The sequence below is a fragment of the Centruroides vittatus genome, unplaced genomic scaffold, assembly GCF_030686945.1.
Source record: "Centruroides vittatus isolate TY-2023 unplaced genomic scaffold, ASM3068694v2 contig_694, whole genome shotgun sequence".
Classification (NCBI taxonomy): Eukaryota; Metazoa; Arthropoda; class Arachnida; order Scorpiones; family Buthidae; genus Centruroides; species Centruroides vittatus.
The window spans coordinates 78,516-100,950 of record NW_027122438.1 but is presented as its reverse complement, the minus strand read 5'-3'; the positions used below and the strand labels follow the sequence as shown (position 1 = coordinate 100,950).

The 22,435-nt window shown below is 33.0% G+C and overlaps 1 protein-coding gene across 1 annotated transcript in view; it reads right to left on the bottom strand.

Annotated features, from left to right (window-relative positions):
• The window catches only part of mRpL44 (mitochondrial ribosomal protein L44), a 52,105-nt gene that overhangs the window by 10,236 nt on the left and 19,434 nt on the right, over positions 1–22,435 (bottom strand). Inside the window, exons 5-8 of the mRNA XM_067276429.1 lie at positions 19,792–19,876; positions 10,316–10,387; positions 2,476–2,621; positions 518–600 (exon numbers count right to left, since the gene is read on the bottom strand). Of these exons, the coding sequence (XP_067132530.1) occupies positions 518–600; positions 2,476–2,621; positions 10,316–10,387; positions 19,792–19,876 (386 nt within the window). The remainder of the gene's footprint in view (positions 1–517; positions 601–2,475; positions 2,622–10,315; positions 10,388–19,791; positions 19,877–22,435) is intronic.

The following is a 22,435-nucleotide window of genomic DNA, read 5'->3' as shown; positions in this document are numbered from 1 at the left end:
TTCCAATTTCCATTTTTTTTTTTTTTTTTTTTTTTTGCTTTTTGGGTAAATTTTCGAAATTGGTGACTAGTTTAAAATATTCCTGAAAGTTGAAAATTGTCAAGATGATCTGAAAATGTTAAAACAACAAGGGTCTGTTTACCCTTGTTGTTTTAACATAAATTTAATATATATCTCAAATGTCTTAATCCACAATATAAAAATTAAACTGCTGGTAGCAGTTAATTAAACTATGATTCAGATTTAAGAGTCAAATCTAAAATTAATGCTTAGGGAATACCAATTGAAAACTCATGATTTAAACCTTACATGACTTTTAACTCAAGATGGTGAATATGATTGTTATATTTTATGTCTAGGTAATAAAATAAAATTCTTTAAAATAATAACAGTTTTGTAATACATATCTGTATATCACTCAAGATTATTTCAATTTTCAAAACAAAAAATACTGAATTACAATACATAATGCTTGAAAAACAAAAAATAATAGTAATAAATAATAACTTTATATTACCTTTCCCTAAAAGTACTTTATCACAATAAATTCCTACATGATAGACTGCAAATATTGTGTTGGTTCCAGCTTTCCACAATAATCTAAAATAAAAAACAATTTTACACATAAATTAATATATTGATATAAGCTTTTAGTTGTTATCTATTAATTAGTAATAAATAACTATTAGCCTGATGGCCTTATTGTTATGATTACAGATTTATCATACGCCTTTAAATGTGTATGATGAATCTGCAATCATAACAATAAGACCAGTGGGCTCATAGTTATTTATTACTAATTAATAATTAATACTTTTAATTATAAGCTTTTTGCCTCCAATGAATTAATTAATTATCTCAAACTTCCAATTGGTGGAGGTATAAGAGATTTGTCAAACTGTATTGGAGTGACAAAATAATTGAGATCAGTGTTTTATCAATTTATTATATTAAAATCTTGCCTTTGATTTATGCTAATGTATGATTACTTTCTAATCAACTCTCATATTATACTAATATTAAATATGATCATTTTTATATATTAGAAGTAATTATCAATGTATTTATAGAATTTAGTTTAACATTGTACTTAAAATAAATTAAATCTATAATCTTATCATTAAATCTATAAAAATATAATAATCAATAAATAACCATAACTATCTATTATTATTGGTATTCTTTATACACAGGGTGGTAACAAAGATTTCTCCCTAACCAATTATTTCAAAAATTAATATAATCACTAAATCTTTTGCTAATGTATACTATATCATATGTGCTAAACAATGGTGCAAACTTCTGTCCCCTCTAGCCCTTCTATTGGAGAGGATATTATAATCTTAGTCCCTAATGAAAATAGGGTAGCATTGTCAATCACAAAGTTATAGCATATGAAAAAACTACATATGTGATTGGGCTAGCACTGTTTTATTTAATGGTTTAATATTCTCTATTAAATCAGAACATCTGCTTATCGATATCACTGCTAACCTAAACCTGATCACAAGTCAACCACTCCCACATTGTATTCAATGCATCATTTTGTGCAGTGAAGCATTTATCTGTCATATATGACAGCCTGTTCTGGGATTCCATTTGATATTTTGGAATGTACACTGATCTCCCCTAAGTTCATAAAAAGCTGGGACCATGTAATCCTTCATGGACATCAAATTCTCAAACTTTGAGTTCCATTTTCATTGTTAAATTTGTAATTTGTTCCAAAACTTTATATATTACTGTTTTAAAAAATTACAGAAAAATGAATGGTTTTATTAAGTAAATACATTGTGTAATGGTTTATAGTGCTGCAAAGTCATTTTATTTAAGCCAAAAAAATATTAATAATAAATAAAACAGTAACATAACTTATGATAGACACCATATGAATAAATGAGTGCAGTGATCTTTCAGCACCGTGCATGCTCAAATATCCAGTTTATGCAAGTGCTAACTTCAATTTACAGTAGTATGTAATCTCCCATTTCCCAAAAGGTTAAATTCTTTCAGGAAAGTTGAAAGCTTGGTGCATAAATTTCCAATCATGAATGATCAAATTACTGAACACTGACATCCTTGATGTTTGTGGATCTTTCAGTTGCATAAATAATGTTAAAATATTGAGGGTATATTTTTGGTACAGTACACTGTACCCTTGATATATTTTTTCATGTGCTGCAACTTTCTAAATAATAATAATGTCCTATTTTCATTTTAGGGGTTGAAATTATAAAAGCCCCTCTTCAAAAAAGAAGAGCTGAAGAGGGTAGAAATCAATGTTTGAAAAAAATATCACTGTAAATACTGAAAAATTATGTTAAAAAATGAATATATTTGATTAAAATAAATAATTTTTGCTACTTTTAAAACTAGTTATATTATTCTATTCTCCTTAAATTAATTTTATAAAATGAAGACCTTATTTATCAATCAGCGTTTTTACTGTTAGTAAACATTCTTATTTTACTATACCTTGATTCTGGTAATTTGCCTTGTCTTTCTATTATTGATGAAAGCATAAGCATAGGATTTGAAATTTTCCACATTTCTTGAATATCTTTTCCAATTAATTGAGTTAATATGAAATCTTGAACAAATATTTCAGCCTTATATAAATTCTAAAAAAATTATTATTTTTTAAATAAATTAATAAGTTAAAATCATAATATAATTATTATTTATATTTCATTATCTTTAACATAAAAGGAATTATAAATAATTTAATTTCTATCAATTTTTATAGTAAATTAAAATGAATATTTCATTTCTAAACAAGAAAATATTAGTACTGTTTTATATTTCTTGATAGTAAAAAAAACAATTAGATTAATTAGATTTGATAATTTAAATACTTTCTATGGAAATTAATATAAACCTGAATAAAAATTATAAACAAATTTAAAATATTTAAATAACTAATACTTTATTTTTCATAAATTTTTGCATTATATTATTATTATTATGTGAGAGGAGAAGTTATTTTAAATCTTTATCAAATTTTAAATAAATAATTTAATGAAAATCATAAATTATCACAAAAAATTAAGTACTTGAATTGTTTCTTTGGTAAAATAACTAAAAACCAAAAAATTAATTAATAATATAATGCATATATTTAATGTTAAAATTTTGTTTTTGATATCGAAAAAATTTAACTTCATGAGACCATAGAAAAGTTTATCATCTTTAGCTTAAATAGTGAAAAACTAAAGGGAAATGTGATATCTTCAAGAAATGAAAAATAGAGTTTAACACTAAAAACTTGCAGAGAACTACCGTATTTTACAGCATATAAGATTTGACTTTTTTAAAGAAAACAAACATTTATTCTGCATTTTATGTGAAGTTATAATCTCCCATAGGCTAATGAATTCCCCAAGCAACCTTTAGTAGGCTCTAGGTAACCTCAACCTAACCAAACTCTTGAATAAAAAGGTTATTGTTTAATTAAAAATTAAAAATACCATAATTATTATTTTTATTTGATTTTTGTTAGATCTAAGCTGCTTTTCCATGTATTCATGCAGAATATTTTAATGGTAAATGACTTCTTTTAAACTCCAGTTTTTCTTGATAAATAAGCATGCATAATTTTACTTCTACTTTTTTAACCAGAATACAGTAAAAAAAAAAAAATTGGTGCAAAATGCCAAAATACATTAAATACTTTTTCCTATATATTTTGTACTGAAATGAAAATGCTTCTTATAAGCTATAAAATACAGTATTTTAATTTTCAAAAATGAAGAATTCAAATTTTTTTAGATTTCTGCTGGTATCCAAATTAAAAAGATCTGACTGCAAGTAGTTAGAATTTTTATCATAAATTTTTCTTAACCTTGTTAGCTTGTAATAAATTTAAATTTCAAGTATTCATCTGTTTAAATGTTAATTATTTTTTGAGTGTTCATGTTCATGTTTATAGTTTCATCTATTTTCCATGCTTGTTATATTACATTTATGTTAAAATTAATTAAAAAATGTCCTTGATAACTTTTAAAATCCCTTTATTAAAACTTCTGATTCCTAAGAGGAAAAGCCAATTTTTTATGTAATTATTAAATTTAAAATAACCTGTAAGAAAAATATAAAACAAACATTTTTTAAATTTAATATAAGTTTAGTTTATTTATATTTAGTTATACAGATTTACTGAAACCATTTGCTTAAATGACTTCAATAAATAGCTTCGTTCCAAAAACAATTATATGTTAAAAATCTTGACTTCTTTGTTTTTATTTTTATGTTTGAAAAGATTTGTAGATTTTCATCCGATGGCAATTGTCATGGCGGAATCGTGGCTTGTTAGGATTGGTCTGATTTGGACCAATCATTCACAAGAGAACATTCCACAAACCGTTAGATTTGAATGTGAGATGGAGCAGATAGATTTAAATGTGCAGAGGACCAGATAGAGAACTACCAAAAGAGCAGAGATGCTGATTGGTCATCCGCCGGCCCGTCGTAGCACATAAATAGATCAGTTTCAGTGGGAAAATGGAGTTTGCTTTGATCCTGCTAAGGAGAAGTCATTTCATCTTGCTTCAGTGAAACAGTTATCTGGCTCGAGAAGAATGAATTGCCTGACCTACAAGAGGTGGATTATACCTAGCTAAGGACAGTTTGTGAATACCGGAAGTGCTTTTATATCATAAGGTGCTTTCCTGAATGGACTTTTACAGGATAAGAACAATTAGCAATCATTGGCACTCCATTTTTGGACATCATTTATTGAGCATTAATTAATTCATAACTTGACTGCAATTATATTATAAATAAATATCTGAAGACAAAGTCTGCCCAAAGAAACTACCATTTATTAACTTCGTGTTCCAGACTACACATATTCTTGGCAACTGACCTTTCTTTTTAGGTTATTGGCCTCCAAAAAGACAAAAAGTCCTTTTTAAAAACACAAAAAATATATCTAGTTAAAAATACAATAATTTCCAGCACTCATTCCCTCATAGATAAAAAGCTGAAACACCCCCAAGAAGGTATGGATGAAAACTAGGATTTCTCAAATGAGATCTCGAGATCCCAGCTGTTTTTTTAACCCGAGAAATTCTTCCCATCCCAGGAAATCCTGCAAATTTCTTAAAAGTTCACTTTTATCTTTTTTTGTGTTAAAGTTAAGGAAATTTTGTAAATAGAAAGTATAATTAACTCATAAACTATCAGAATATATTTGTATTTATTAATTTTAAGCCTGCTTATTAGTTTTTTAAATTTTTGCTTGTTATGGCATGTCACAGATTGTCAATAATCAATATGTAGCCTATTTGTGGCAGGACTCTGAAAATTCTATACTTGTCAGTAATATCTTGTATAATTTTGCCAATGCTGTTTTAATTTTAACCATGCCCAGTAGTTTCAATAACTGCATTATGCCAAGTTGTGCAAATTGGGCAAGGATAGAAATGAGTACAAAGTCTGCAACTATGTAATTTTTCTTCATAAACCTGATTATTAAATCCAAACGAACTCCCAAATTATCAGGCTATAAGCTGATACTGCTATTAAAGCAGCAAAGGTAGACGAATCAAGAATACTTGAGAGCAAAAGAAGTACTGCAACACATCTTGAAAACAAACTAGAAATCTTAGACACTATGGGTGAAAAAACACAGAACATTTGTCTTCTCTCAAATGCATTAAAGACGATTCCACTCACATCCATTGAATTGGAAAGGGCATTTTCAGTAGTGGAACTTTTCATTATTAAAATAATAATCAGATTGAGTGATCGGGGTATTGACCATCTTTGGTTTTCAAAATCTTATAAAAATTTACAATAATATTTTGTATTATGTTTTATTTAAAAAACAAAAATTACCTTCTGAGTTAGAAGTTTGATCTGATGTAAGTTCACTGACCTTTAGGGGGGAATCATTAATCTGGCGACAGGATGGTCTAGGGTCGTTCGCGTGTGGGTGTGAGGGAGGAGACACAGACAAGACAAGTGTCTCACAAAAAGTCATTTATTTAGACGTAAAGGAACTTACACCTAGTACAGACCTCTTCTCAAACGATAAAATTTTCGAAAAGTCTCAGTTACACCGGCATTCTCCTGATGTCTTCTACTGTAGGCCCCGGGGCAGCAACAGGTAGAGATGTTCGCCTCTGGTCACTGGTGGTCTGTCCTTAGTGGCACTAATTAGCAGATCGGCATGATACATGAAAAATAAATTGTCTTTGTGCGCGTATTAGCCGTAAGCGGATTCACAGTTTTTGTCTGGCCTCTCCGCACGTAGAAGGAAAGAGACCTTTCGTCCTCCTCGCTCGGCTATTATCTCAATCTCCCTTTTTCGTATTGTTCATGTTGATTGGCTCTACGTCCCTCCTTTCTCGCTTCTCGATTGGTCCCTCACTTGTCTCCAAGCGAAAAACGACCCCTGTTCGAGTCACGAGAAAGAACCGCCTCGACGAATCTGTTTGACACCCTCCGTTTACTCAGGATGGAAAGAATTGATGAAACTTTGAACTTGCGCTCATATTTTCCCCATTGTTGTCTAGTCTGGGATATTTTTGAAATTTAATGCTTTGATGTGAAGTTCCTTTTTATTGAAAACTTTTCCCTTTTTTCAAATATTGATTAATCTAAATTTCGTACACGAGCGACTTATCAAAGGTCCATCTCTACTGGAGAATGTTTGTCTACAATTATTAATCATTACAATTATTGCGTTTTATTTTACATTAGGCCCTTTTTGCCTTTCGACATCTTTCTCCTTTTTTTTCATGCGTCGCGGTTTAAAATGACTAACGCGTCTAATCCGATCTTTGATCGGTTTTTGTCCCCTGTAACAATGGACGATTTTCTACATTCGTTTTAACAATCTTCTAATATAAATAATTAATGTTAACCCGTTTTTGGGACTTCTCACTAAGTTCATTTTTTCTTTAAATTTTCAACTCAATCCAAAGGCATTTTTTTTGTAAGCATTTTCCAACAAACTTTAATAAATTTTTTCTATTTGTGAAAATTTCTACGTAATTCAAAGGTAATTTTAATATATATTTTACACAGCATTATTAATATTATGATTCTGAAGGATGCAGAATGTATTAAATTACTTTTAAAAATGAAAAATAATTATATCATTCGATTTCAAGATATTTTTTATATTTTAATAATAATTAATTATATCCCAGAATTTCCCAGGATCCCAAGAAACAGTTCACTTTTTTCCCAAAATCCTGGGACAAGCAAAGGACCTGGAAATGAGAAACCCTAATGGAAACCATGAAGACATTCATACGTCACCAGTTCCTTTTTAAAAAATTTTTGTATTTTTAACTGGATATATGTTTTGTGATTTTAAAAGGACCTTTTAGCTTTTTGGTGGCTAGTAGTCTAAAAAGAAAGGTCAGTCACCAAGAATATGTATAGTCTGGAATACAAAGTCTGCCCAAAAGGGACCTTTTGGGCAGACTTTGTCTTCAGATATTTATTTGAAAAGATGTTTCATAAAAATATAAATGATCTTAATAATTTTTGTTATATTTCTCAGATTTTTATACTTCTTTCTTAGTTACTGTATATGTGAGAGCCCAAAATTGATGAACAAAATACACGATTTTGTCATTCCTATTTGGATGGCTGTTGTCATCTATTATCTGAGAACTTCTCAGTTTGTACACTCTCGACAGCAACAAAAGTGACACTTTTCTGTGATCCTTTGACCTCCCAGCCGTGCAATACCATTTTAATATTGGAACTGGGAGCCAAACGAAGCAGTTGTCGCCCATTCTTCAATGTAGAATGTTCCAATGTAGAACTCTGTGTCTCCTTATACAGAATACTGTGGGAAACGCCGGGAGGTAGGACGGAAGTCGGACCTCCTTGTTCTCGGCGAATAGGTCGGCAAGACCCGCTCCACTGTCAAGGATGGCTAATTTTGCGCGATATCCCGACTTGTCGGGATCGGTCAGTTACTTGTCAGGTCGAGTGGAGGAGTGTGTGTGGGGTCGTCGATAAAGAAAGGCAATATCCGTATAACAGGACAACACATATAAGATTTATTTAGACGGTAAACAGATACAAAAGATCTAACGCGTTCCGTTCCTAACCGCGAGAGAGAGAGTTTACAAATTTAGGGGGGGATCATACCTCTTCCTAGGATTAGCTGTAATCGTAGGATTAATCTTCTCAGTTCTCCGGTCGTGGAGGGAAGCGGGAGGATCGGGCGGGCGGCTCGTCGTCGGCGGGCTTCGGTGACTTCGTGTCTCAGCCCTCGCTTCTCGGGACGGATCCTACAGGTCGGGTGGCTTGTGCGGACCTTCAGCGACCGACCCCGTTCTTAGATATCTCCCCCCTATTTATACTCCCGGTCTCGTCCGCTGCGATGATGAGTCGATCTCCCTGACTCAGAGGTTAGATCCGGGGAGGAGGGAAGTGAGTTTGCCGGCAGAAGACTGCACATCCTTTGAATCTTGATCGGGGTTTGAACAATAAAATTTAAAACGGACTGGCCGGTTTTTGCCGGTCGTCACAATACCATCATCTCTGATACGGAATAGCATCAATCCCGACAGGAGCACATTCCGGCATCTGGAGCATTCCTATCATGCTGACTTTCTTCAGTGATATACTAAGAAATGGACAGTCTGACCCATCACCGTCACCTGTTCTTTTAGAAGATCTCGTAAATCCTCAGGTATTTACAACAATGTGCAATTTATTGTAAACTCTCTTTCTCTCACGACCAGTGCATAGTCAGTTTATTTCGTTTTAGAATAAAATATATCATGTACTCTTTTCATTTGAAATTAAATGGTAATTTAGTTGTTAAACTTAGTGTCTCAGTGCATTACTTCCACTGCATTGTCTCAGTCTCCATCCGGAACCTGATTGCTTACACATACGGCCATTTGCGTGACCTACTTTCAAAAACAAACAAATTCACCATTGTGGCTTTCATGTCGAACGAGACATGATGGTGTCAGTCCTGACAAGCCATCAAAGAGGTGCTGACCCTCCAGTTACATATATCAATACTGTAGTTTCTCATTCTACAGGTTTATACTTGCTTTACGAAAATATAAAATAATTACAGGTATAACTTGTACAAGACAGCATTCCTACAACACAATTTTTCTCTAATAAGGTTTGAGAATTGGGAACATCCCCATACAAAATGTCACAGTTTTTAAGTGTGAATGCCATCATTTGCTATTTTTTATTCATGCAAGCTTCTATATTGTCCCTTGCCCTTGATTTTAGAATATTGAAATTTTCAACATTGTTTCTTGACTTTCACCCAATTTTCTTTAATGAGAACTAACTATACAGTTTTTCTTTTTTCTTGTCCTACCTTCCTATTCTAGATTTCCTATAAACCAGGTGTCACTGTTTGTGGTGTTAGTGCTCTAAATGAACCCAAAAGACTGTTGCTGTTTTGTTTTTATAGATTAAATTAAAATATTATATTTTTAAAGATCTCTTACATAAATGCAAACAAATGAAAATATCAGATTCTATGAAAAAAGTAGAGAAAAATCAAGATGTTGCAGTTATTTCAGATTAAGCTCAACAAGAAAGCTCAGATGGTGACATTATTTTGCCAAAAATAAAATGTCCTTGTTTAATAGTGTTTAGCAGTGAAGAAAAAATTAATATTAACATGCAATATTTTTGATTATAACTGTTAGTTAATTATTTATTGATGTAATAAACATATTTCTTTTAATTACAAAAAAGAATAGTATACTTTTGCTAACTTTTGGAACCTAACCCTATGCTTTGTGTTAGTCCTTTGTTTCATATAGCTTGAATTCACAAAACATGGCACTTTTTTAGAACCTAACTACCATGTTATACGAGGGTATCTGTAAGATAATGTCCATTTAGCTGAAATTGATTAATTCATTAACAAATAATTTAATATTCAGAATAAATATATCTTAGTATATTTTTGAGTTTTTACACATTAAGATCACTGTAAGAAATCAAAATTTGTGATTATCTTAAAATGAAAACTGAATATACAATCTTCATATATGTTTAAACAAACCATATATTCTTTTAGTTTACAAATTTAATGATTCATATTTTAAATTTTATATTTATTTTCAAGTTAAACTTGTTTAACATGTAAATCTATCTTTTAAATAAACATAGAACATTATAAAATATTCATAAAAACTTAAAATTACAATGGAAAGTAGTTTAATATCTAAAAAACATTTAAAAAATTTCAGATATATTCAACTTATACAATTTATTAAAAAAAAAAATTTATCAAATACAACTTACAAATATTCCATTTGATAACACCTGATAATTCTGAAAAACCAAGTTTTAATCTCACCTGATCCCTTTGTATTGCTCCTATAATTGCTTTTAATGTATTTGCTAGAGTAGACTTGCTAGGTGGTTCTTCCTAATTATAAAATATATAAAGTTATCAATATATAAATTGCAAATATAAAAAAAATATTAAAAATATAAATAAATTATTGTTAATATATAAACAGTATAATTTTTCTAAAAAATAAATCAGGATTATTTGTCAATTTTGACTAGTCAAGGGTAATTGATTATTATTAAAACTTCATGTAATTGTACACAATTATAAGCTAAATATTACTGAAAAATTTAACAAAAAAATTAATTTTAATTGTATTTTACAACAGAAAACATCCTTTAGATAACTGTAATGTATAAAAATCATCTAGTACATAAAAGAAACTGATGATCTGTTTTAAAATAGATGTTAATCTAGACGACAACCAGATAACAAAAAGCGATTAATTTGTTAGTACTTATTAATATAATTATTTATACTAAACAGCTTATGTATTAAATGTCAATATGCAAAAGTTCGAACTTTATTTCAAATAAATTTTTCTAAAAAAATATTTTTTCATTATGCTAATAATTTAATAATTAAGACTTGAATATTAAAGCAGTATACAGATAATATATAATTCAGCTTAAGGTTACTGAATCAATACAGGGTAATCATACTTAAAGTATTCCTATTCAATACTGTCTGGAAAGAAATGTAGCAGCCCAAATACAACCAAATTTTGTATGCTGACATTTCAGAAAAAGTGGAAGAGATTTCTGTGGAAAAAAAATTAGTTCTAAAGCTAACCACTATAAAACTTGAAACAATGAATAAAAAAAATCACATGACAATTATAAGCTGTATGAGAGAAACGATACAACTAAAGAAAGCACAAAGAAACAATTGTGACGATCGGGATATTGTGAACTTTATCATTTATATGTACCTTTATAATCTTTTAACTATATTTTATACAAACTCTACATTTTATACAAAAACGGAACGAAATAGACCAAAAAGGGTTAGTTAAACGGGAAATCAACTGATAAATTCTGTTGATAAGAACAGTTTAAACTCGATTCCCACGAGTTGAGTTCCTTGTTAAGATGAGTCAAATTTCGGTGACACGACTACGTCACCAATAATTTTATTGGTCCAAGAAGATCATCTCTTCTGACGAAATCAAAGAAGGGCCTGCAAACTCCCTCCCCATATAAAAAGGGAGTACGATGAGTAAGACGGAGAAGTTGTTACTGACCGTGTGTTTGTGCGCTCAAAAGGATAGTTACCTGTCGCCGCCGATCCTCCCTCATCATCTATATTCAAGCCGAACTGTCGTCGTTACACTTCCTATCTGAACAACTATTACCTGTTAGTGGACAGAGTCATTACCGACGATCTACTACAAGATCATTTATTCTTAGCCCGAACGCCTACAACGGTCTATAAGGATATCATCGATTATTACATCGACATCCGACTACATATCTTAAGGTATTTATCCTACACGCGAATATTTGTAAGCTCTCTCTCTCTCTCTAATCCGCGTAGAATTTATGTTCGCGGATCGTGAGCCATGTACCTTATCACGTGTCTCTCTGTAAAGTAATCGCTTGTATCTAATTAGTCCTATGGAAAAAATAAACGGGTATATTTTTATATATAAATCTCTGGGTGCGTTCTTTCCGTCATCCTCTCCACTCGCTTCATTCCGGGTCTAACCCATACGTAACCGCTCGCGCAATTGATTTTCTGTATCAATCTAAGGATACAGTGGTGTCATCCTGACGTGGTATCAAAGAGATACCGGCCCTATGGTCACAGTGGTGTCCCGGAAGTGGGATTTTGTTTTGAAGGAAATAATCTAACAAAGAATGGAGGCTCAAGGTGGAGAGAATCCGGGAGGAAGTGCACCTTCGGGATTATCCGGAATGATTCCCTTAACCCCCTCATTTTCGGGCGACACATCAGGATTGCGCATCAGGGACTTCTTTGACTCGCTAGACGAAATAGCAAAACTAACTGGATGGACTAAGGCACAAAGTCTCGGCGTCGCGAAGTTAAAATTAACGGGCATAGCGAGGGATTTCGCATGGAAGGATGCGCGAATGCGAGCAATTGATACATACGAGGAGTTCAAACGACAAATGATCTTACGCTTTGAGAAAGAACCATACTCGCTTAGACTTCAGAAATTCCATGCATGCATTCAGAAACGCGACGAGGACGTACAGACGTACGCAGTTCGGTTGCAAGGCCTAGTATCGGAGACCATAATCGAACAGACAGGGGCCGATGCTCGCGAAACAGAAATAATCAAGCGATGCCAAAATAAAGAGCGAGACGAGCGGCTACTCGCCCAATTTTTAAGCGGTCTCAACGATAGAATTAAAAGACGGGTGATGTCCAGAGAACCAGATTCCTTTGATAAAGCAGTTAAAGTGGCAATCAGCGAGGAAACTATAGAGCAGTTGACCGGGAAATCACAAGGGATAGTCGGGGCAATAACCAGTCCCGAGGACGAACGCACAAGTAACCTCGAAGCGACGTTAGCTAACATACAAAGCCAATTAAACGAACTAAAATTAAAGGAGGATCATCAGCGGCGTGGATTCACACATCCAGTAAGCAGGGGAAGACACTATTATTCCTCGAGAGGAGGACATGGGTATTCTCGATTTGATTCATCTGTCAGGGGAGCGCGCGGCAGAAGCCGACCGTATCGATCAAACAATCTACCAGGCAGACGAAGAGGCAACTTCCAACCTAATCTAATTCAAGCGCCAACTCAAAACCCACCACAGGGGAGAATAAACAAAATGAATTGGCGACAGAATAATAGGCGATGGAGGAACGATAATACACACACACGTCGACCTCAAAAAAATATCCGATCTGAGACCATGACTTTAGATGTACAAGAAAAAGGAAATGAATTGGGAGTGCGAAATCGAATAGGAGCTAGAAGGATAGGCGATAATCTAGAACCTAGTCTGTGTTGTTCAATCAACGATTATCCAGCTCGACTGGCGATAGATACTGGTTCCACGGTAACACTTATATCTCGAACCTTCGCTAAGAAAACAACTACAATCAATTTTAATGAAAGGGGAAGAAGAATACTCTTTCAAAGTGTCACGGGACATGGCATCAGAACGTATGGAACTATAAGGTTCCGGTTTCAAATAGGACCTTTACAATTCGACTACTCCTGTTATGTAGTAGACGATCAAATACCTCATCCTTTTGACGGTCTATTAGGACGAGATATAATTAAGGGCCAAGAACTTCTCATAAATTTAGCAAGAGAGAAAATAATACTTCCAGGAGGAGAGGAAATAGATTTTCGGAAGCCAGAAGTGGAGACAACACGATCAATCCGAGGAAATGGGAAACGAACTCGTAAGGGTACGTTTATACGACCTCCTACTAACTCTATAATTTCGAAAAACGACAAATCTAATATTTCACAACAACCTATTCCTAAAGAACAGGCAAGAGAGGTAATCTTGATAACAGACTGCAATCTTCCTCCAAGAACAGAGATTATTACTACCGCGAGAATATCCGGAGTAAAACGGAGAGGAGAAATAGGAGTTATAGAATCGGGAATATCTAATCCAGAGGGTGTCCTAGGTGTCGATTCCTTAGTAAAGACGAGAAAAGGAGGCCAAGTCCCCATCCGAATCATGAATCTATCTACTCAACCAAGGAAATTATCCAAAGGCGAGTGTGTAGGAACCTTCCACAAGGCAGTAGAGGAAGAAGATAACCCGAACACAATCAAATCTACTGACGCTCAGAATTCGAGTGCAACTGCAACTCTAACGAAAGAGGAATTCGGTCAACTATTCGATTGGACCCGCATTGGAAAGGACAAGAAGCGTCCCTTATTAGATCTATTGTACCAATATAGGCATGTGTTTGCCGCGAATGACTATGATTTGGGATATTGTCCAGTAGTAGAACATGAGATAAACACCGGAGATGCCTCTCCTGTGTATCAACCACCTTACAGGATACCTTATGCTCAAAGAGAACAGATGAATAAAATCATTGACGGACTATTGGAACAGGGTATAATAGAACATTCGAAATCTCCCTGGTCAGCCCCCGCTTTGTTAGTGAAGAAAAAGGATCAAACATGGCGTCTTGTGGTAGATTATAGGAGGCTGAATAAAGTGACAAGGGCAGATCCTTATCCTTTACCTTTGGTGCAAGAAGCGCTTAGTCTTATAGGTCGGGCGAAATACTTCTCGACAATGGATACCTTATCAGGATTCTGGCAATTAGGATTGCGCGACAAGGAGAAGTCAGCGTTCTCAACCCCTGATGGTCATTACCAGTGGAATCGCATGGCAATGGGCCTTTGCGGAGCCCCAGCGTCTTGGCAAAGGGCCGCAGACTTTATCTTACATGGCTTAAAGGGGAAAACCTGTCTAGTTTACATGGACGACATACTAACTTTTAGCTCCGATTTCCAAACGCATCTAATTCGTTTAGAACAAATCTTTCAGAGACTGGCTACAGCGGGTCTAAAATTAAAACCCAAGAAGTGTCATTTCCTTCAACAACAAATAAAATTCTTAGGACATGATGTCTCGGCTGAAGGAATACGACCCGATCCAAATAAAATAAAATGTGTTCTGAACTTCCCTCGTCCTACAAACGAACACGATGTCAAATCTTTCCTTGGATTAACGGGTTACTACCGAAGACACATTGATTCTTATGCAAAGATAGCAAAACCTCTAACCGATTTGTTGAAAAAGGATAACAAATTCCAATGGGAAGAAGAACACGAACGCAGTTTCGAGAGACTCAAAGAAATAATCACCTCAGCTCCTCTTTTGAAATCTCCAGACTTTTCCAAACCCTTTATTCTATCCACAGACGCATCAAACGAAGCAATTGGAGCGGTCTTGTCTCAAGAAGAAATAGACGGAGAAAAACCTATCGCATATGCTAGCAGAATATTAAGAAAACCAGAGAAGAACTATAGTACTACGGAGAAGGAGTGTTTGGCGGTAGTTTGGGCCACCAAATACTTCCGACCATACCTGTATGGGAGAAAATTCACTATAATAACGGATCATCGACCATTAAGATGGCTTATCAGTAATAAAGACTCTACTTCAAATTCTCGAGTTGCACGATGGGTCATTTTCTTACAGGAATTTGACTTTGATATCAAACATCGAGCCGGAAGTTGTCATAAAAATGCAGATGCATTAAGTAGAATTCCTATTCGACAAATTTCGACTGCCAACAACTTCGACCCAATCTATTCAAAGTCTCAAATTGGCGAATTTCAGAGAAAGGAAGAGAAATGGAATACCATTATTCATTATCTAGAAAGCGATACGTCTCCAGATCAGACACAACATTATTTCCTAGATGAAGAAGGAGTGTTGTATCATCAACAATCTACCCCTCAAGGGGAAATCATAGAACAACTAGTCATTCCGTCCATCTTAATTCCCTACATCTTACGAATTCATCATGACACACCTATTGGAGGCCATTTGGGATCACAGAAAATGCAACAAAAACTTCAATCGCTGTTCTACTGGCCAACAATGAAACAGGATATAAAAACCTATTGTCAGAGCTGTCAACGTTGTGCTTTAATGAAAAGAAAGGACAAACGACAAGAAGCGGAATTGCAGCTATTTCCTCCTCTAACACGATTGTTCGAACGTACCGCTATGGATGTAGTAGGACCTTTACCTGTCACGTCAAATGGCAACAAATATATACTTGTTTTCATCGATCATTTCAGTCGTTATGCCGAGGCCATACCTTTACCGAATATTCAGAGCAAAACTATTGCGAAAGCATTTGTCACACATATCGTCCTACGACATTCCACACCTGTTCAATTACTTACTGACCGCGCACCGAATCTAATATCTAAGATGTTTAAGGAAGTATGCGAATTATTACAAATAAAACGACTTCTTACTACCGCATATCATCCTGCATGTAACGGAATAGTGGAGAGATTTAACAAGACCCTTATCGATATCATTGCACATTATGTAGCTAAGGACCAACGAGATTGGGACGAATGGATTCCTTATGCGTTGTTTGCTTATAATACAACTATACATGCTTCTACAGACGACAGCCCTTTCTTTCTATTATACGGGAGAGATCCAACCTTTCCTTTTGATCTAATAACTAGTCCCACGAAAACTAAATACGATGTCGAAGACAATTATGCATCAGAACTTAGATACCGAATGACGGAAGCTCATCAGGTAGCACAAAAACATGCAGAACAAGCTGCCCGAAAAAGACAGACACGACATCGTCAAACTCACAAAATACCTACGTATCATATTGACGATCGAGTTAGAGTTTTTGCGAACGAATATTGCACCTCAAGGTTAACGAAAAGGGGAACCTAAATCGCAAAATTCTCTAAATCGTAAACTTAGTCCCTTTTAAGAAACGAAATAGCTACGAAATCAAAATTTTATTAATATAAATTATAATATGTCCTGTTACCTTCTTCATCTAACAACTTTTCCCCTTTATCCAGAATACTCCGACCAACGAGACTCCAGGCATTATGCATATACAGCTCTTGCTACGATTTATCCTTATAATTTTGCTATGCATGTAGCCTTTATATATCAATAAATCATATTTACTCCAGATAACCTATTCCATGACTTCCTTATTATTATTATTTTTTTCACTATTCTACTAGAAAGAGAGAGAGCAAATATCGTGAGGAAATTGCCAATTTCCGTACTTTATTAATAACCTCCGCGAACGGAAAAAGTAACATATATGACGTTATGACGCGATCGCAATATAATGCAAAAGAGAGAGAGCCGGAACGAATCTGTAAAACCAATTCCTTAGGTGAAAATCCAGCTTGCTCGATAAAACCAAGCTTGATTTTAGAAAACCCAGGGTGATGTGACGATCGGGATATTGTGAACTTTATCATTTATATGTACCTTTATAATCTTTTAACTATATTTTATACAAACTCTACATTTTATACAAAAACGGAACGAAATAGACCAAAAAGGGTTAGTTAAACGGGAAATCAACTGATAAATTCTGTTGATAAGAACAGTTTAAACTCGATTCCCACGAGTTGAGTTCCTTGTTAAGATGAGTCAAATTTCGGTGACACGACTACGTCACCAATAATTTTATTGGTCCAAGAAGATCATCTCTTCTGACGAAATCAAAGAAGGGCCTGCAAACTCCCTCCCCATATAAAAAGGGAGTACGATGAGTAAGACGGAGAAGTTGTTACTGACCGTGTGTTTGTGCGCTCAAAAGGATAGTTACCTGTCGCCGCCGATCCTCCCTCATCATCTATATTCAAGCCGAACTGTCGTCGTTACACTTCCTATCTGAACAACTATTACCTGTTAGTGGACAGAGTCATTACCGACGATCTACTACAAGATCATTTATTCTTAGCCGAACGCCTACAACGGTCTATAAGGATATCATCGATTATTACATCGACATCCGACTACATATCTTAAGGTATTTATCCTACACGCGAATATTTGTAAGCTCTCTCTCTCTCTCTAATCCGCGTAGAATTTATGTTCGCGGATCGTGAGCCATGTACCTTATCACGTGTCTCTCTGTAAAGTAATCGCTTGTATCTAATTAGTCCTATGGAAAAAATAAACGGGTATATTTTTATATATAAATCTCTGGGTGCGTTCTTTCCGTCATCCTCTCCACTCGCTTCATTCCGGGTCTAACCCATACGTAACCGCTCGCGCAATTGATTTTCTGTATCAATCTAAAGGTACAGTGGTGTCATCCTGACGTGGTATCAAAGAGATACCGGCCCTATGGTCACACAATTATGCTATACATTTAAGACATTTTATTATTGCCAATATTTACTGTGACAATAAAATGTCTTAAACAGACCTTAATAGTGAAACTGACACTGCTCAATGTGATCCTCATTCTGATGATGTAAAACTGAAGTCAATAAGCAGTGTAGTCAATGGCAATATGTAACTGATCTTTCATGATGCTTGTCACATGCAATGTGTTACTGTCTTTCAAGATTGTTAGGTTAGGGACATGTCTCAAACTTTTCTTTTAAAAGGTCCACAACTAAAAGTCACAAAGATTAAGATTTAAAAAAAAAAAACAAGATTTCAATAGTGTAAAAAATGTGACTAGTCTAAAATTTACCTCCGAAAACCTTTCACGGCAAAAAATTTTTGGAGGTAAATTTTATACATCCCGGTGTTGTGTTAGAGTTTTAATGTGACTAGTCATTCTGCTCTGAGAAATGCCACAGTAACTGTTGTACATACTATCTAACGTGTAGTGGTGTAGCTTGCATAAAAATAGTCAATACAAGACATTGTTGCTACTGCATTTACAAGACAACAAAACTGTTTAATCTCTCTTCATACCTCTGGGAAGTAACAGATCAGATCAAGGGCTACCTCTTCATATAAGTGGAACTAACCTCCTCGTATAAGAATTAACCATAGATAAATGTGCTGTGAAGATACAGCCACTGAGTTTGGATGAGTGTAGTAGAATCTGTTCACATGCATGTGGATGTTAAAAAGTACAAATGTGAGAGGTATGAGTGTTCAGTATTTTAGTGAAATAAAAATACAGTAGAGCATCGATTATCTGAATATTGATCAACCAAAACATTGGTTAACCAAAAGTGTTCCAGTTAGCAAATTTAAATTTCCGCTAGTGCTGTGGCGCTGCAATATTTGGCTATGTCTTGGGCTACTCCAATATTATTTTTGTTGGTTTGCGTGTTTTAGCTGGCAACACTGGTGCGATCATGAGAGGGTACTTAAGGACAGACTAGGATTTGGACGAATTTCAACATAGGATAGGTTAATATATTTTTTCATACATAATCGGTTATCTGAAAAATCAATTATCCAAACAACCCCAGTCCCAAATTGTTTCAGATAATTGATGCTCTACTGTATTTCAGTCCATAAGATCTCTCATGAACAAGTTTCATCGACTTTCATTCTATCAGTGATGTTCAATTCAAAGGTCAACTAAGTTTCATTGTCATTATCAAGCAACAATTGGACATGGCTGATCTTCTATGAGAAAACTGCAACACTTCTTAGTACCTTTTTTTCAATTACATTTAATTATGATACTGCCACAGTTATATTTTGAGATTTGGGCTATAACATGAATATATATTTAAATTACAGGTATAAGTGATTATATCAAATTAAGTTCATTGCATTATAATTTCTTACAATTATTACATTTAGAAAGAGGAGAAGAAAAAGTATTTTTTAATTTTATACAATCAATTTATAACATTGATACAGAAATTAAAAAATTGTCATAGGAAAAATTTTTTGTAATAAATTCATTCAAAGAATATAATCAATGAATTAAATTTCTTCTTAATTTGTTAATTTATTTGTTATTGTTTAATAAAATTAGGAAATTAGTACTACATTAAGAAATTTAAAATATTCTAAACTTACTTCACATAATATTAATTCTTCAGTTCCAATATTGAAAGATACATGAGAAAGAACATCTTCAGACATCAAATAATCATGAATAGCACTGAAATAAGAAAAATAATTGTTATTCTAATTTATATAAGTGACTATTCTTTAAATATATTTAAATAATATATTATTCCTAATCCAAATTCTAAATAGTTATATTATTTGCAATAGTTACAGATCCATAGAAAAGCACAAAATAAAAACAAGATACAGAAAAATTCCCACCGCCGCCATCTCGGAACCTAAGGTAACATTAACCTTAAATTTATATTATCTTTTCAAAACTCATACGTTAAAAAATAATTATTAGCCCTTTAAAAAATTGCTTCACATATTTATAGTTATCTTAAAACTGTTTTAAGATCTGAACTAGTATTTTTTTAAAATACTATTTAATACATTAAATTATAATTGTTCAGTATATTAAAATGATTTTTGTAGTATCATTAGGTCCTGCATTACTTGACATTTATTTGGAAATTGTCCCCCAGAACAACGCAATAAGAAATTCAATGGCACAAGATTCCAAATAAAAGAATTAAACATATATAAGAATCAAGGATGACTGCAAGATTTAGTCTCAATGGTGCCAAAAATATGTGAATACAATTTAGATCAACTAACTAACCAATTCTCTTAAATCATGTTCCTTAAATATGTTTGTTTCTTCTTATACTATTCTGATCTATCTTCATGAGCGTGAGTAATAAGCATGTAAGAAACAAAAGTTCTAACTACTCAAAAAATTGTGGAGTCTTCTTTATAATTCAGTTCCTGCCTACAGATAGCTTAAAAGAAATTAGAGAAACAATCTCATCATGTACAAACAATAGTTACTTCACTATAACAACTATTAAAAAATAAAATTTATGTATTTTCTTAGCATAATGTTGCCGTTGAGAACAAATCACACAGGAACACTTTTAGTGGAAGAAGGTTGTTTATTGGTAGGAATGGATATGCATTTCGGGCTTAACGCCCCTCTTCAGTCCTATTGTAACAGATTTATCAGTCAATTGATTACAGATTTACGGATTTATCAAATGAAATATTTAGGTTTATACAAATACAAATGTTTAATAAAAGGTTTATACAATAAAACATAAATACCTGAGATTATAAAGGAAAAAAAAGGGGAGGAAAATGGAGCTAAAAGAATTTTAGCTCCACCCTTATACACATTAGAACAGTATAGCAAAATGTGCTAGAATAAAAATGGGGGTAAACTTAAATCTACAATTCAGTATTATTAAAAGGTGGAAGTTTTATAAAATTAATATTCCGGTATTCAGGTATTCCATTATTAATTTTATAAAACTTCCACCTTTTAATAATACTGAATTGTAGATTTAAGTTTACCCCCATTTTTATTCTAGCACATTTTGCTATACTGTTCTAATGTGTATAAAGGTGGAGCTAAAATTCTTTTAGCTCCATTTTCCTCCCCTTTTTTCGCCTTTATAATCTCAGGTATTTATGTTTTATTGTATGAACCTTTGTATTAGTATTTGTATAAACCTTTTATTAATTAAACATTTATATTTGTATAAACCTTTTATTAAACATTTGTATTTGTATAAACCTAAATATTTCATTTGATAAATCTGTAATCAATTGGCTGATAAATCTGTTACAATAGGACTGAAGAGGGGCATTAAGCCCAAAATGAAGACGACATTTACAAATACATTGAAAGTGCTCACAGGATATTAAAACGTTTTTTAAAATGTTCTTTAATGCCTTTTTATGTGAATTTTTCTCTTGAATCAATAAAATTGTTGGCATAACATCCACTCAATGTTTTTAAATATATTGATAAACAAAATTATATGAGCACAACACCAGGTTATTTCATTTTAAATGAAATTTTCTTTAAATCAAAAATTTATCTATAACTACCCATATTTAGTTCAACTTAAAAATAGTGGGACATTGGGCAGGTTTCTAAAGGCAATTATCATGCAACTTTTAAATGCAAATTAAAACTTAATGTTAATTGCTTTTCTGATGTAAATGAAAATTATTAATTTAAATAACTATTATTGTAACCTGCTGCTATTTTAAGAAAAAACAATACTGTTTTATTTAATTCACAATAAATATAGACAAAAAGAATTCGAATTGGCAAGTAATATGGCTATATATTGTTTATAAATACAACATTAAATCATGTAATATTTTTTGTAGAAATTTGCGCCGTGGAATTTTAATTATAGATTTAAGTGTGCCATGAGATAAAAAAGATTAAAAACCACTGGAGTAGTGGGACAATGTACATTTTTACATAGTAATTATGTTGCAGCCAATCGGCATGCAGCATCCGTAATTTCAAGTTACATGACATCATATTTTTACCCATCATCCTTAGCACTACATATGACATGGTGTGGAATTTTTGAAAATGTGCAAAAAAATAGCAAATATTAGATTTTAAAAAATTAAATAGAAAATAAAATAAATTTATATTTTTAAATTAATTTGAAAATTTTGCTGCCATTTAAAAAATTCCCATATTTCATTGCAAATCTCCTTCTATTTTGTACAAAGTATGGAAACATAGGCACATAGGACAATGATTGCGACACTATACGAATTATCAGGTGACAGTGACGTA